The sequence below is a fragment of the Vanacampus margaritifer genome, chromosome 18, assembly GCF_051991255.1.
Source record: "Vanacampus margaritifer isolate UIUO_Vmar chromosome 18, RoL_Vmar_1.0, whole genome shotgun sequence".
Lineage (NCBI taxonomy): Eukaryota > Metazoa > Chordata > Actinopteri > Syngnathiformes > Syngnathidae > Vanacampus > Vanacampus margaritifer.
In genome coordinates, this window is record NC_135449.1 from 7,290,549 (window position 1) to 7,305,114 (window position 14,566).

At 38.1% G+C, this 14,566-nt stretch overlaps 2 protein-coding genes and 1 non-coding gene across 5 annotated transcripts; all 3 read right to left on the reverse strand.

Moving 5' to 3' along the window:
* Window positions 1-1,308: 1,308 nt before the first annotated feature.
* Window positions 1,309-11,087, reverse strand: LOC144038827 (alpha-N-acetylgalactosaminide alpha-2,6-sialyltransferase 1-like). Of its 3 annotated transcripts, none has more exons than XM_077551582.1 (10): window positions 10,952-11,087; window positions 9,959-10,233; window positions 9,277-9,547; window positions 9,000-9,162; window positions 7,740-7,902; window positions 3,910-4,048; window positions 3,735-3,838; window positions 3,103-3,186; window positions 2,931-3,030; window positions 1,309-2,848 (listed from the first exon to the last, which is right to left on the reverse strand). In XM_077551582.1, exons 2-10 carry the CDS (start codon window positions 10,054-10,056, stop codon window positions 2,651-2,653), a joined length of 1,320 nt encoding a protein of 439 aa, XP_077407708.1. In that variant the 5' UTR covers window positions 10,057-10,233; window positions 10,952-11,087; the 3' UTR covers window positions 1,309-2,650. The 3 variants fall into 3 exon arrangements, with proteins under 3 accessions (XP_077407708.1, XP_077407707.1, XP_077407709.1); XM_077551581.1 differs by having other exon boundaries at window positions 9,959-10,189; window positions 10,952-11,044; XM_077551583.1 differs by lacking the exons at window positions 9,959-10,233; window positions 10,952-11,087 and having other exon boundaries at window positions 9,000-9,160; window positions 9,277-9,441.
* On the reverse strand, window positions 1,348-1,461 carry LOC144038946 (U5 spliceosomal RNA). The gene has a single exon (XR_013289317.1). It is a non-coding gene; the product is annotated as a U5 spliceosomal RNA (small nuclear RNA).
* A 388-nt stretch (window positions 11,088-11,475) lies between the features above and the next one.
* On the reverse strand, window positions 11,476-14,566 carry LOC144038828 (alpha-N-acetylgalactosaminide alpha-2,6-sialyltransferase 2-like). The gene is made up of 9 exons (XM_077551584.1): window positions 14,417-14,566; window positions 13,486-13,744; window positions 13,236-13,398; window positions 12,997-13,159; window positions 12,793-12,931; window positions 12,620-12,723; window positions 12,233-12,316; window positions 12,005-12,104; window positions 11,476-11,829 (listed from the first exon to the last, which is right to left on the reverse strand). Exons 1-9 carry the CDS (start codon window positions 14,515-14,517, stop codon window positions 11,593-11,595), a joined length of 1,350 nt encoding a protein of 449 aa, XP_077407710.1. The 5' UTR covers window positions 14,518-14,566; the 3' UTR covers window positions 11,476-11,592.

A 14,566-nucleotide genomic window follows, 5' to 3' on the forward strand; every position in this document is an offset into this window, starting at 1 on the left:
CAAACTGTACTAAGGACAGTGTAACTCAGCAGTGTGCTAATTATAGACTCCGGTAAACAATGGAGGTTGATTGCGCATACACACTGCCGAAAATCAGTAGGCCTATGTGGTCACACAGACCATAATAACAAGCGATGGGTTGCCTATTTACGTCACTTCAATAAAATAACAATTATTTTCAGTTCCTGTTAAGTAAGAATTTGACATTCCTAATTGTCATTCAAGTATGTAAAATAGTTAACAACTGTAAAGTAAAGTACTTTGAAGACGCCTGACAGACTAAAGTAAAAATGTGCCATTCTCTGATCATTTGCATGCCAGCCATTAGCCATAATGCTATGAGCTACATTCTATTTACATTAGTATCAGTTAGCATGAACAGAAGTTGTATGGTTGTGACACTAAATCCTTTTATTGCTCCCGGGGTGGAGGTCTCGTATGATTTTCTGACTTCACGCGTGATTTAGCTTCATTTTCAAGGCCATGCATATCTACCGGGCCCCCACCTTCCTTCCTCCCCAGCTTCCACCTACATCCGGATGGACCTTGAGGTCATCACGTGACACACCACACCACGCAACAGACCTCTCTGTGTGTGCGTGTGTTTTCTGTGCAGGAAACTATAACTTGCCTAATTGTATTTCACGACTCCTTATCAGAGGCCCCACATTGCTTGTTGTTTGACAATGAATGCTTTTGTTTTGCTATGTTTACATATATGAAAGTTCTGGGTGGTCTATTTAAATAATAACCTCTTAAAATAGTAGGCCAACAGATTATGGAATGTATTTAACTACAAATGTAAAAAGTTCATTTTGACTGTAAATTAGGTAGCCTACAATTCTTCCAATATTTTTTTCTTTCTGTATTTTACTCCAGCGTCTTCTGATGGTTGTATGCATTAAAAGTGTATTTTGCCAAACACACAAACTAGCCTGCAGGGGGCGACACAAATCTTTTAATGGGGAGGGTGAGCCGTTTTGTTTACTGAAGAAAAGTTTTGTGCTCAAGGGGCTCACTCGAGTTTGAAAATGAAAATAATAATTATTGTCAATTAAAATGTATGTCATTTTACAAATGTAATCATAAAATAATTCACTATAAATATGGATTGTATTATCTAGAATGAAATTGATTAGAAGTACAGAAGATTGATGAATGGATGTAGACTTAAACAATTATGTAAACCATATAAAAATGAGAAGGGGGACTCGCTGTTGGTAGTGGTAAGTAATACAGTAGTGCTTGACAACATACAGGATAATAATTCTTGTGAATATGGAACCCAATAGTATCACATACACTGTCTGACAGCCATATCATGATTTTATTTTCAACCAGAGAGAAAGCCCCGCTTTCGCAGGGCATCAAAAAATTGGTAAAAACTCTTGTTGTTCCTCCCCACGGAAATCTTTAGTAAAAGGCGAAAGATTTATACGATCTGAAGAGAAACAAGAGTGTACTGATTTCTAACTGGGCGGCACGGCCAAGTCATTGTAAGAGATACAACTTAAACTAACGGTGGTGTTTTCGACACGTTCTAACGCTCACGCAAAACACCGTAGTCGAGAGAATAACGTTTCCATAAAACGAATATGATGAGGTTATAATCAAAGTTTACGAACTAACTAGTATAAATTCTTAAAACAGTCTTACGCCGCAAAGCATTCTGGGAGATGTTATTTCCGGGTTGGCTGCGTCATGCTCTCTAGTAGCTCCTCCTCAACGTTCCTTTTAAATCAAACGCTCCTTCAAATGTGAATGTAGCAAACAGCAACCGTCAGACCGGTGTGGGATTAGATTTAATACACATTTTCTATGTTTAGAAGATCCACGGATAATTTGTCAATTCAGTGTCAAAATAACTTGCGCAGGCATTACAGTTCTACTGCTGTTTCAAGTTGGAGCTTTAAAATGTAGGTTTTACCATCAAAGTTATGTACATTCAAGCATCTGTCCATTTTCTGCAGTGTTTATCCTTGTTTTGATGAGCTGGACCTCACATGCTGTCTTGTGGGTGCGTGGCAGGGTACACCCTGGACTGGTCGCTAGCTAGCCAATCCCACGGTAAACTAGCTATTCGGTTATTTACACTTCCATTTACCAAATGTAGAGTCTTCAATGAACCTAAAAGGAATGTTTTGGAATATTTGAGGAAGCCCAAGTACCCCAGGAAACCCACAAAATTAATATACAATCTCAAATGATATTATTAAAAACTGGTTTTGCTTCTTTCTTTCTTTTTTCTCTTCGGGGATTTGCCCAAAAATATCTTGAAAGTATTTTTTCCTCTGTTTGTAGGAGTAGGAAGTGAAGACGCTTGTTGGGTCACTTGTTGGGTCTGAAAAGTCACCAAGTTTGAACTGTACCTTTGTAAACATGTTAGAAAGATGTGCTGTCAACTACGGAAGCAGCAGCAACAAAAAAAAGAAAAAAGAAGTAATACACTCGATTTGCAACAACAACTACTCCAACTACCTCTGAATCATGACTGAAATTGAAGACATTGCGTGACTTGATTATTTGACAAACCATTGTTACTTCTCTATCTTTGTCCAACCCAACTTGTAATTCTCCGCTTCAGCAATATGTGAAATTGGATGATATAACAAATATCAACAAGTTAAACCATTAGGAAAAAAAATTATAGTTATGTTTTCTGAGGGGGCTCCGTTTCACTTCTTTGATACAGTCGCATGATTTTGCTCTTGTGCAAGTTCTCCCAGGTTTTCATTTCCAGAATGTAGTCGTGATTTGCGTAGAAAATCACGTGGGTCTTGTCATGCTTCTGGAAATAGTAGTTGGAATACTTAGCGTAGTCTTTCGTCATGAATCCGTACGCGTCAACCTGAGTGGAACGAGAAGAACTGGATCAGGATTTAATTTTTGAGTCATTCAATTATTGTTTAAAAACAACAACAAAATCTCACTATATCACATGTGTGAAGAGCCAGGAAGATCGCAAATGCACCATTGGTTGGTCGGACTATTGGCCAGAATTTTTTATTCAGGTTAGGAGATTTCAGGAACCTGAAAAGTGACAAAAACATGCTTTCAGCAGGAGTGATAGTCATGAAACATACTTAATGAGTGAAAATCAACCTGTTGCGCACATATCGCAGAAAATCTTGGTGCAGGACGTAAAAACGGCTCTCGTTGTACTGCCCCGTGTAGTACGTCTTGGGCCTGAAAGTGGATTTTTATTTTAACCCTGGAGAACCCACGGGGTCAAATTTGGCCCCTATAAATTCTGCTACTCAAATAACAAATCTCTTTTTTTTTTCTCTTTTTTTTTTTACAAATTTAACTGCCATTTAAGTGCCACTTCTGACCCCTGCATGGGGCCATCTAGTGGATGAATATTGCACTTACATGAGCCAGAGTGGTGGTGACAAAATGGCTTAAATGCAACAAATAAAACAAAAAAATTATATTGTTCAATGTAGCTGTGTATTTGATTGATTATTTTCTTAAATTCTAAATAGTTTACTGACAGTTTTTTGTTATTCTGATTTTTCGAAATGCTACCCCTAAATCCCAAAGGGTCAAATTTCGCCCTCATCCTAAATTATGGAAAGAAATTGAAAAAAACATATATTTTGGTGTTCAGTGAACTTATAGCAGTCATTTAATGTATAATTCATAATTTTCCAAATAAGAAAAGGGTTCTTGGGTTCTCCAGGGTTAAGAATCATACAAATGTAAACAAGCAAATATTTCATCAAATTCATCACCGTTTGTTTTTGTACGAGCCAAGCTGCACCCTCTCGCCTCTGAGGAGACCTCCGAGCCACTGGAAATCCCTCATGCCCTCTGGAATCATCACATATTTGATGCCCTGCACGAATCGAGCTGCGTGAGTGGCCGACGGAGATTTAATCGACGAATGGGATTCGTCGGTGGGTTTACCTCATCGTGGGGGGCAGACTTGTAGCCGTATTTCTTGAACAGATACAAAGACGTAGTGATGGCGTGCGCCGTGTGGACGTAGACGGACGTTTTGTTGCCCACGTCGTCCTCGTAACCCTTGGTGACCGCGCCGTTCATCCTGTCACATTATTAGAGTTATATTAAACTGCAAAACCGTCTGTACAAGGTTCGAATTTGGTATCTATAGGACAAATTTTGGTCGTGTGTCAGAAAGATCCTCAACAGGACAACAACAGTACCACATGTACGCTGTAAAAAAATGTCAGTGAATTTTCTGTAAAATCGTGACATAAAAACTGTAAATACAAAACCAATGAAGCGTTGTGTAATTTGCGTTAATATATCGTAAAACTCTGAACCAAACACAATTGTTGCTTTGACAGTAAAAAAAGAGATTTCCTGTATCTTTTAGGCAAGACTTTTTGTGGGTCAACTCTTGTTAGAAAAGTCGAGCAAATTTCATGCCAGTAAAGGAAACTGGCTCAAGGGGCTGAATTTTTAAAAAAAACAAACAATTCTGGGTGCTTGAAAATAGCCAAATTGACCCTGATATGAATAAAATATTTGTGTCTTTTAAGGCGTGGCTTCTTGAGATTTTTTTGTGGGTCTACTCATGGCAGTAATTGCATACTAAGCAAATTTTATGTCACTAAGTGAAAGTGGCTTCAGGGGATGTAGTTCTTTAAAAAATTCTGGGGGCTAGAAAATTGATCAATTGACACAGAATTTGTTTTTGTCTTTCAGGCTTGCACTGCAAAAAGGACAGTAGAAATTTAAAGAAAAAAAGAAAAAATATTATTACTTCAAATAAGCTAAATGATCTGCCAACAGGACAAGAACATTTTACTTGAAGTTACCTGTAAGATTATGAAAAATAAGAAAATACTAGGCCCAAAATAAGTGAATACTTGGCCCATATCAACCACAGTGGTCTTGAAAATTGTATTTTTAGACAAAAAACAAGTAATGTTGAATAAATAAATAATAATTATATTGCTTAAAATATATTCACATTCATTTGGCCAACTTGGCCTCAGTGTCAAGCACGAAGGCAAAAAGGTTGCTTTTTTTTTTTTTTTTAATATTTGGCATGACCAAACCAGGGATTGAACCCACAACCTCCCAATCTGAGAGTAGACACTCTACCACAAGACCAGTTAACCCTGGCCAGAAAGAAGAAAAATTATCTTAGTGTATATACAACGAAACAAACTGATTTTAACAAGAAAAAAATGCTTACAATAAAGTGCTATATTGAACTTATCTCTAATAATTTTTTTCCATTTATCTTATTACATGATTATGCAAAATCTTAAAATAAGAACTTAAACTTATGAAACCCCAGTTTAGGGCCTTTGATGATGGTTAGCCATCTTAAAAAGTGGAAAATGCTTGTTTTAAGCCTCACAGTACTTAAAACTGGCTGTTAAAACTCAATGCCAAGACTGCTTGATCAAATAGGATCATTAAGTAATATGTATCTTAAAATAAGCAGAATGATCTAGTCTGACAATCTTATTTTAATAAAAAATAACTTGTCGGAGCAAAATAAGAAAAGGATATCTTACTTAAGATTTCATTTTTTGCAGTGTGGCCTCTTGAGACTTTTTTTTTTGTGGTTTTACTCAGTTGAGAGACATAGCTATCAAATGTCACATTGCTAAGTGAAACTGGAATTGTGACTTAAGCTTAAAAAAAAAACTGGGGTCATCAGAGGGCAGTTGAAAAGCAAAAGGTTTTTTTTTTTTTTTTTTTCCAGGCTTGGCTTCTTGAGACTTTTTTGTGGGTCTACTTAATTATGAGAGACATATCTACCAAATGCCACATTGCTAAGTGAAACTGTAATTGTAACTGAAGCTTTTTAAAAAAAAAAAAAAAGATGTCCTAAAAATGGCCAAAAATAGCTTCTTGAGACTTTTTTTTTTCCTCCAGGAGAGCTCAGTATTGTTCGTTCGATTTGACATCATCATTGCTCTCCTTTTTAAAAAAAAATAATAATAAAAAAAATGTTTTTTTTTCCTCTTTTTTTTTTTTAAATATATATACAGTACATATACACACACATATATATATATATATATATACACACATTTTTTGTTTTTGAGACTTTTTTTTTAAAAGTCTATTTGTGATAAACATGCCTACCAAATTTCATGTCGCTAAACGAAACTGGCTGAATTTTCCAAAATTTTTGAGTGCTTAAAATGGAAACATTGACCTTAAAATGACCTCTTCAAAACAAACTGGCAGACTTTCTGTATCTTTCCCAGCAAGCTTTTCGAAATGTTTTTTATTGTTCTCGTGTCATACCTGGCTAGAAAAGAATGCCATTTCTCCTGTCTGGCAGACAGCGCACTTTTGTCTGCCCGTATTGTGAAATTGACATTTGAAAAAAAAAAAAAATCCCTGATGTTCCGATACTAGTTACAGCTGCTCCCGCGTGTGTTCACAAAGTGAGACACATACCAGCACGTCTACTGTCACACCCTGGAGGACAGTTCCATCCACATGGACTAAAGTATTGGGACACTGTTATACATTATTAACATTTTTAATTCTTTATTTCATATATTAACCATGTTGAAATGTTTTATAGATGTGTAGAGTAGGTGAAATAGTGTTGAACTCAGTACAATTTGACCTTAACCTTGTTTTTGTCTAAAAATTCCTTCTCAGTGTTTTGCGCACACACATTCGGTTCGTGAGAACAGATTTTGCCACACACATACCCTGAGAGCACCATCACTCATGGCCACTCTAAATCCAGTTTAATTTGTTTGTGAGATATTGTTTTGGGAAAAATGTACGAAAAGTACCCTGAGAGTATTAGTAGTTTTGTCTAAAAAGATGAACACAGCTGCGGACTGTGTACGAAAATAATATTATGTAACATATTTTGTGAGAACCAATCTGTTTTACTTATTCATGATGGGAGGAGGAATAGTGTTCTCTTACTGATTTGGATTCTTTAAAAGCTGTATTCCGCAAAAGAGGGGCCACACACGCACCCTGGAATTCCACCTTTTACGTGATGTTCAGTGTTGTGTGACCGGAGATTCTCGGTAATAAATCCTCTTTGCAAGGAGTTTTTCTCACAAGAAGTCTATCTTCAATTTTTTGGAACACGCAAAAGAGGACAAATAATTAACCTCAACACCTGCTCATTCAGTCAGTCGCATCATCAATGATTGGTCGAGGCTGTTCTAATGGGTGGTGCGTTACATTGGAACTCTCTATTTATTTTTGTTCAATTTAAAAAAAAAAAAAAAGAGAGCAATGATGATGACATGTCAAATCGGTAAAATGACCGAATGAACAATACTGAGCTCTCCAGAAAAAAAAAAAAAAAAAGGAACTCTCTATTTATTGATCAAACTATAATGATTCTTCATATGGTTAAGGTGGATGTAACACATTCATTAATTAACCATTGCTTGATTATTCACAATTTGGGTGGCTGCTGCTTCTTCCATAATAGGTCGTAACACCATTGTATGCCTTAGAGCTGTTTGCATTGGACCATGAATGTGGGCAAACTGGTTTGCGTATGTAATTTGCCCTAGGCACTATCCTACAAGCGTGCGTGTGTGTGTGAGCACCTTGAGCCATGTTTATTTAAAACATCCTGAAGCTTACTGGATGTCAAGTGCAAAGAACGCTGCTGACGTTTGGACTTGAATAAGAATGGACAGAAATAATATTGCATGACAGCTCAATTATTTTTGTTTTCACATACAATATATAATACATCATTATTATAAAAAAACAACAACCAAATGTCCCCAAAAGTAAACAAGAGAAAAAATTACCGAAACACGTAATCGTGCGCGTTGATTTCGTCGCCCATTTTGGAGCCGTTCAGGATGCCGGCGGTTCCCACCACAGCGCAACGAATGCAACCGTCGCCGCCGGCCTTGGGAGAGAGAAGAGGCTCCTTTGGCTTTGGGATCAACTTGACTGTAGACATTATATCTGGGGGGAAAAAAATGACATTATTATACTGCATTTAAGGAAAGTGGAAGTTGGATTTATCGCACTTGGATTGTCCCATTTTATTTATTTATTTTATTATTATTATTTTTTTTTTTTTTTGGAGAGCTCAGTATTGTTCATTCGGTAATTTTACCGATTTGACATGTCATCATCATTGCTCTCTTTTTTTTTTTTTTTTTTTTTTTTTGTGGATTGTCCCATTTCTGATGTGAAAGCGTTTAAGGTGAATATAAACAACAAAGGCTGATTCCGATAAATTGGTTGTTGTCTGGTTAACGCAGGTCAAATTCACGTTGGGTTATGTGAAGTTACTTATTTCGAATAACTAAATTGTTATAGAGAGATAAATATGTTTATGATCGGCATTCCCGTGCACACTCGTGGTATGGGATCGGAAAAGTCCGACTTTTCACCTTCCTCAAATACAGCATAAGTTTCATGTTTTATTTGCAGCTATACTCTATATATATAATTAAAATCCCTAAGAATTTAGTGTCATCCATCGGTGTCGTATATCTTGTTCAAATTTGTCAGCAAATGGATAAAATCTTTACAAGTCACAAAGTGCGTCTTTCTGTAAATGACCAAAAATGATCCTAAAATGGCTGCTTCAAAACAAAATGGCAGATTTCCTTACAGGAAACTGTTGAGATTACTCATAAATAGATATGCCTACCGAATGGTATGTTACTGAGTAACAATGGCTTTGGTAGGCTGACTTTTTAGAAAATGTTGGGATCTTGGAAATTGCCAAAATGATTCTAAAATGGCTGCTTCAAAGCAAAATGACACATTTGATATCGTCTTCTCAGGCTTAACTTTGATCATTTTTGTTGGTCTACTCACGCAGATAGAAATGTGTACAAAGTGACGTTATGTGAAAATGGCTTCAGGGGGCCTGGAAAAGAAAAAGAAAAATCACCCAAAATGGCCGCTTTGATCCAAAATGGAAGACTTTCTGTGTCTTCTCAGGCACGAGACTGCCTTGCAAAATGACAGCCTTCTTGAGACTTTATGATTGTTTGGCAAACCATGTGACACATCTCTAATTAATCTCTGGAAACACCTTGACCTACCATTAAAAGAGTATTCCATGAAGCCAAAAGGATTGTTGAAATGCGAGAGTCTGTTCCACTCGCTCATGTTGATGCTATCCTTGTGCAGGAACAAGCGTATGTTGGGAAGGAAAGCCTTCTTAAAGTTCTCATCCTTGGAATTCCTCAAAGATTGTTCACACCTCTAGGGAAAGAAGAAATTAAATTCAGGCGTCCCTTCTTTTTTTTTTTCAGTGTAATGGAGGTTTTTTTTCAGTGTAATGGAGGTTTTTTTTTCAGTGTAATGGAGTGCACTTACTGTGTTGGCAGTTGCAGCATCCTGGTTATAGACGTCCTCAAAATCCCACACGGGAAATTTGGAGAAGTGTTTTCTCCAGAGGATGGGCATGGGGGTCTCGGGGACGACCCCGCGGGTGGAGACGTTTTCTCTCTTGCGTTTAAACTCTGTGACGGGCATTGTGGTTACAGACTTGGTCATTTTGGCATTTAAGGAGTTGGGTAGTGTGGTGGTTTCCTCATAATCCACTTTTGAGGCGGTCGTCTCAAAGTTTCCGGAGAAAAGGATCCAGCTGAATTGGAAGAAAACGCGAGAGCAAGAAGTTGATTCCTATTTTTAGATTACTCTTAAAAAAAAAAAAAAAAAAAAAAAAAAAATTTTATTATTTTTTATTTTTTTATAAAGAGAGCAATGATGATGACATGTCAAATCGGTAAAATTACCGAATGAACAATACTGAGCTCTCCAGAAAAAAAAAAAGGAGTTGATTACTCAACAAAAATATTCAAAAATAATACATTTGTTGAATGTTAGGAAGTGGGGCTCCTATATGTGGCCCTTCCCAGTAGCATTTGATGAAAAATTATGGCCCCCTCCAGTAATTTGTTGCCTATCCCTTATTTAGACATAAAGTCAAATAGTCCCCACCATCCAAACACAAACCCTTATAACAATTTTGAATAACAAAAAAACACACACTTACTTGTTCTCTGTAAAATTTTCTTGAAAAGCAACAAAAAAGACAATTCCAATGGAGATGACGAGTAGCCAAGTAAAAATCCTGGATATGTGGAAGGCCATGCTACACCTTGGACCTGCCTGGGCTGGAAGGTTCGCTGCTCTGCTGGGGATGGTTGTGAGGGGAAAGTGGCACCTTGTGGCAACCAGACTTGGGCAGGGCTTGTGCTCATACACACAAACACACACACGGTGCCTTGTCACGACACACAAAGCACACAAACATCACCTGTGCATTTCCTATAGTTCAGAGGAGGTTTGTATCAGTTTCCTGTAAGAATCTGTCATCAGCAATAGATGCAAGTTTACATGATTCTTAACACTAATGTTTTTTCTACTTTAGTGACACTTGTAACAACTGAACAGTGATTTCCTTCAACAAAACAGCAAAAACAATATTTAGGAAAGGCATTGTGACTTTACAAATGTAGCACCACTATTTTAAGTATATACATTTGTAACGTGAGAACTAAACAAAGAATATATCGATACAGGTGTTGTAATACATGCCCACATGCATTGTTAGTTGCTCCACGTTTTTCAAACATTTCCATGTAAATAATAAGACACGCCTATTTACAAGGGTGTATGCAAGAAAGAGAATGATTTAAAAGAAATGTATTGTGTAAAAATGCTGAAAACACTGAACCGTCGTGGACCAAATATTTCGGAAATTGGTCAAATGTTTGAAGCGTTGGTAACAGCGACCTTTACTGGTAAAAAGCAAGGCTGCGTTGCTCTGAAAATGTCGCCATCTCCTGGTCAGTATGAGATATATTGTCGTGACAACTTCCGGTAATCAGGAGAAAAAATCAATTTCCTATAATGTTGCCCGTCTAGTAAAATGTTCACATTCGTTAGCAAATGGACAAAATCCCCCAAAGTCTAAAAGTTAATCTTTCAAAATCCCTGGAACTGGACAAAATGATCTGAAAATGGCTGCTACAAAGCAAAGTACCAGACTTGCTGCAGGCGTGGCATCTTGAGACTTTTGTCCAGGGCAGTCACAGTGGTGTAGAAACTCGGTCCACGATGGCCAGAGTCCCGCAGGTTTTTGGATATTTCCCTTCTCCAACACACCTGAAGCTCATCAGGAAGCTCTGCATAAGCCTGATAATGTTCATTGGAAACAGCTGCGTTGGAGCAATGACACATCCAAAACCTGCAGGACTTTGGCCCTCGCGGACCGAGTTTGGACACCACTGGTCGGCTATCCATGATTGATATGCCCACCAACTGGCATGTGGCATTTAGCCCTCTCGGGCTAAATTTTAGAGAAAAATCTCGGAAATGACCAAAAATGATCCTAAAATGGCCGCTTTGATATAAAATGGAAGGCTTCCTGTGACTTTTTGCGGTTCTACCAATAATTGAAATTCCTAGTAATTTTTTCATTTTTATTACTAATAAAAATACTCAATTGCTGAATTTTATAGAAAATTCTGGGGGCCCGTAGGAATAAAAACAGACTAAGCAGAATAATGGAATTTTACAAGATATGCGAGTGCTTTAATGCAAGTATTACATGTACTCTTGTTTTTTTAACCTGTACTTTCAAAATAAAACAGTCACAACCGTACTTTGTACACATTCAATCTCTCAGACACTAGTGTTATTATTATTATTATTATTATTTAGCCATTTCTTTTTGGTGCGCTCTTTTTCACTTCTCTGGTACAGACGAATGATCACACTGTCGTGAAGCTTCTCCCAGCTTCTCATTTCCAGCTTGTAGTCGTGGTTGGCGAAGAAAGTCACGCGGCTTTTTACGCGCCTCTGGAAATAGTAATTGGAATACTTGGCGTAGTCTTTCGTCATGAAGCCATATGCGTCCACCTCGGATGAAAAGAGAGAACTGGATGAGGAAAATGATTTTGCTACACAGGGTGAGCCAAACACTTTGAATTTTTTTAAACAGTTACCGGAATAAGGTAAATCATTTCTGTGGATTCTTAAGTATGGGAAGATGCCAGAAAAGTATTCTGCCATTATTATGTGAACGTCAACTCACTGTGTCACACGTGTGAAGAGCCAGGAAGAGTGTAAAAGCGCCATTAGTTGGTCGGAGTAGCGCCCAGGAACGTTTATTTAGCCGTGGAGACTTCAGGAACCTGCTGACAAAAAGTGCCACATGATGCTCAAAATTGCTCTACGCTCGATCTCTACAAGTTCTGCCTAGCAACATGTTCCTGCGTGTATTTTTTATTTTTTTTTCTAAGGTTGATAAATCAAGGAGGACCTGTTGCGAACGTATCGCAGGAAGTCCTGATGCAGGACGTAGAAGCGGCTCTCGTTGTACTGCCCCGTGTAGTACGTCCGTGGCCTGCATGGCGGAAAAGTAAGAATGATATAGATGTGAAATAATACAAACGCACAAGTATGCATTAAAATACTATTCTGCAATTCCCTTTTTTGGGGCAAGGAAGCAAATTTGGTAACGTCAATTGGGGGTGCGTTATTATATACAACATTATTTATGCTTTTCATAAAAAAAAAAAAAAAAAGACTATTTAGCTTCTTTTAGCTTTATTGCTAATTTTAATCTTATTGTAAATCATTGTAATCTTTTTTTCACACAGAAAAGGTAGCCTAATCGATATATAATCCGTTATCTGATTTTTATTACCATTTTTTACGATACGGTCCAAGCGGCACCCTCTCTCCTCTGAGGAGACCTCCGAGCCACTGGAAGTCCCGCAGGCCTTCTGGAATCATCACATACTTGATTCCCTGAAACAAAGTGGAAATGCGCAAATGATATGTTATGTAGATACGTGCCACTAAATGAGTCGCGGTTACCTCATCGTGGGGGACTGACTTGTAGCCGTATTTCTTGAATAAACTCAAAGACGTCGTGATGGAGTGCGCCGTGTGGACGTAGACGGACGTTTTGTTCCCCACGTCCTCCTCGTAACCCTCGGTGACCGCGCCGTTCATCCTGACGGAACACCAAAAATCTCGTTGGGAGGTGTGTCTACTCATAATAAATTCATAAAACATTACCGAAAGACATAATCATGCCCGTCGATTTCTTTTCCTTTTTTGGAGTCGTTGAGGATACCGCCATTGCCCACTACGGCGCAGTGGATGCAACCGTCGCCGCCTGGCTTTGGGGAGAGCAGAGGCTCCTTCGGCTTTGGAATCAACTTGACTGAGGACATGACATCTGAAAAAGCCACAAGAAAAATAAACATATATGAAAGATTTACCAAATGGATCAGACCGACGGTTGGATTTGCCACCTTTGTAAGAGTATCCCATGAAGCCAAATGGATTGTTGAAATGTGAGAGTCTGTTCCACTCGCTCATGTTGATGTTACCCTTGTGCAGGAATAAACGTATGTTGGGAAGGAAGACCTTTTTGAAGCTCTCGTCCTTCAAATTCCTCAGAGAGTGTTGGCACAGCTAGGTGGGCGGAGTCAGTTGTGTAAAATGGCCACACCTCTGGATAGAGTTTTGAGCAATACAATGAAATGGGTGACTACATTTTACCGTGTTTCTGGGTGCAGCATCCTGGTTGTACACGTCCTCAAAATCCCACGCGGGAAGTTTGGAGAAGTTTGTCTTCAAAAGAATGGGCATGGGGGTCTCTGGGCTGACGACACGCGTGGGCAGGTACGTCACCATCTCGGTAGATGTTGTATAAAAGACGACGCTGGCTTTTGAGATGGTGATGTTTTCCTTGTGATACCATTTTGTGGCGATAGTCTCATCTGCGACTAGTTCAAATTTATCAGAGAAAGTGGTCCAGCTGAATCGAAGGAGAGTGCAACAGAAGAAGAATTAAATGTTTTAAGAGGAACAAATTGTTTTTTAAATTATTATTATTATTACAAAACAATAACACTCACTTAGGCAAACCCTTAATTAACGAAACTGGCATAACACCACAAAACTCAGAGAATTAGCTGTCATTTTGGTATTGGACAAAAGTAAATTGTTGATGTGTAACCAATGGTAAAAAATATCAAAAAAATATTTTTTCTTGAATGAAGATGTGACATATGCCACTTTCTCTTTTTCTATTATTTTGTTTTCCTCCTGAAAGTTTTACTTCACGTTTCTCATAGTTCCTATCAGGATGTTAAATTGTCTGAATAGGGTGGAGAACTTAGAATTATTAAAGCAATTTTTATAATCACATTGGTGGTTTTTAATATTTGTTTTATGTGTACTTTCCTGTCCTTTTTTTTTTCATCGCTTGGCGATTAAAAAATAAAATAAAAATTAAATCCCACGCGTGCCCAAAACCAATATGGCGGTCACGCCATTTACGACGGCGATATATAAAGTACCCGGATAGTCAGTCAATATCAACGTGCCCAACACAACATGGCGTCAACTCATTCACAACAACTTTTTTTTTTTTAACCATTACTGTGATAAACGCAGTGTTTAATAGGAGGGGGGAAGAGTTACTTACCTGACATTTACCGACAGGTTTCCCTGAAGTAAAACAAAAAAAACAACGCCGAGGGAGCCGACGACCAGCCAAGCAAAAATTCTGTCGGCGTGGAGGACCATCACGTCACCTTGCACCTGCCCGGCTATAACGCCACACGGTCACAAACAT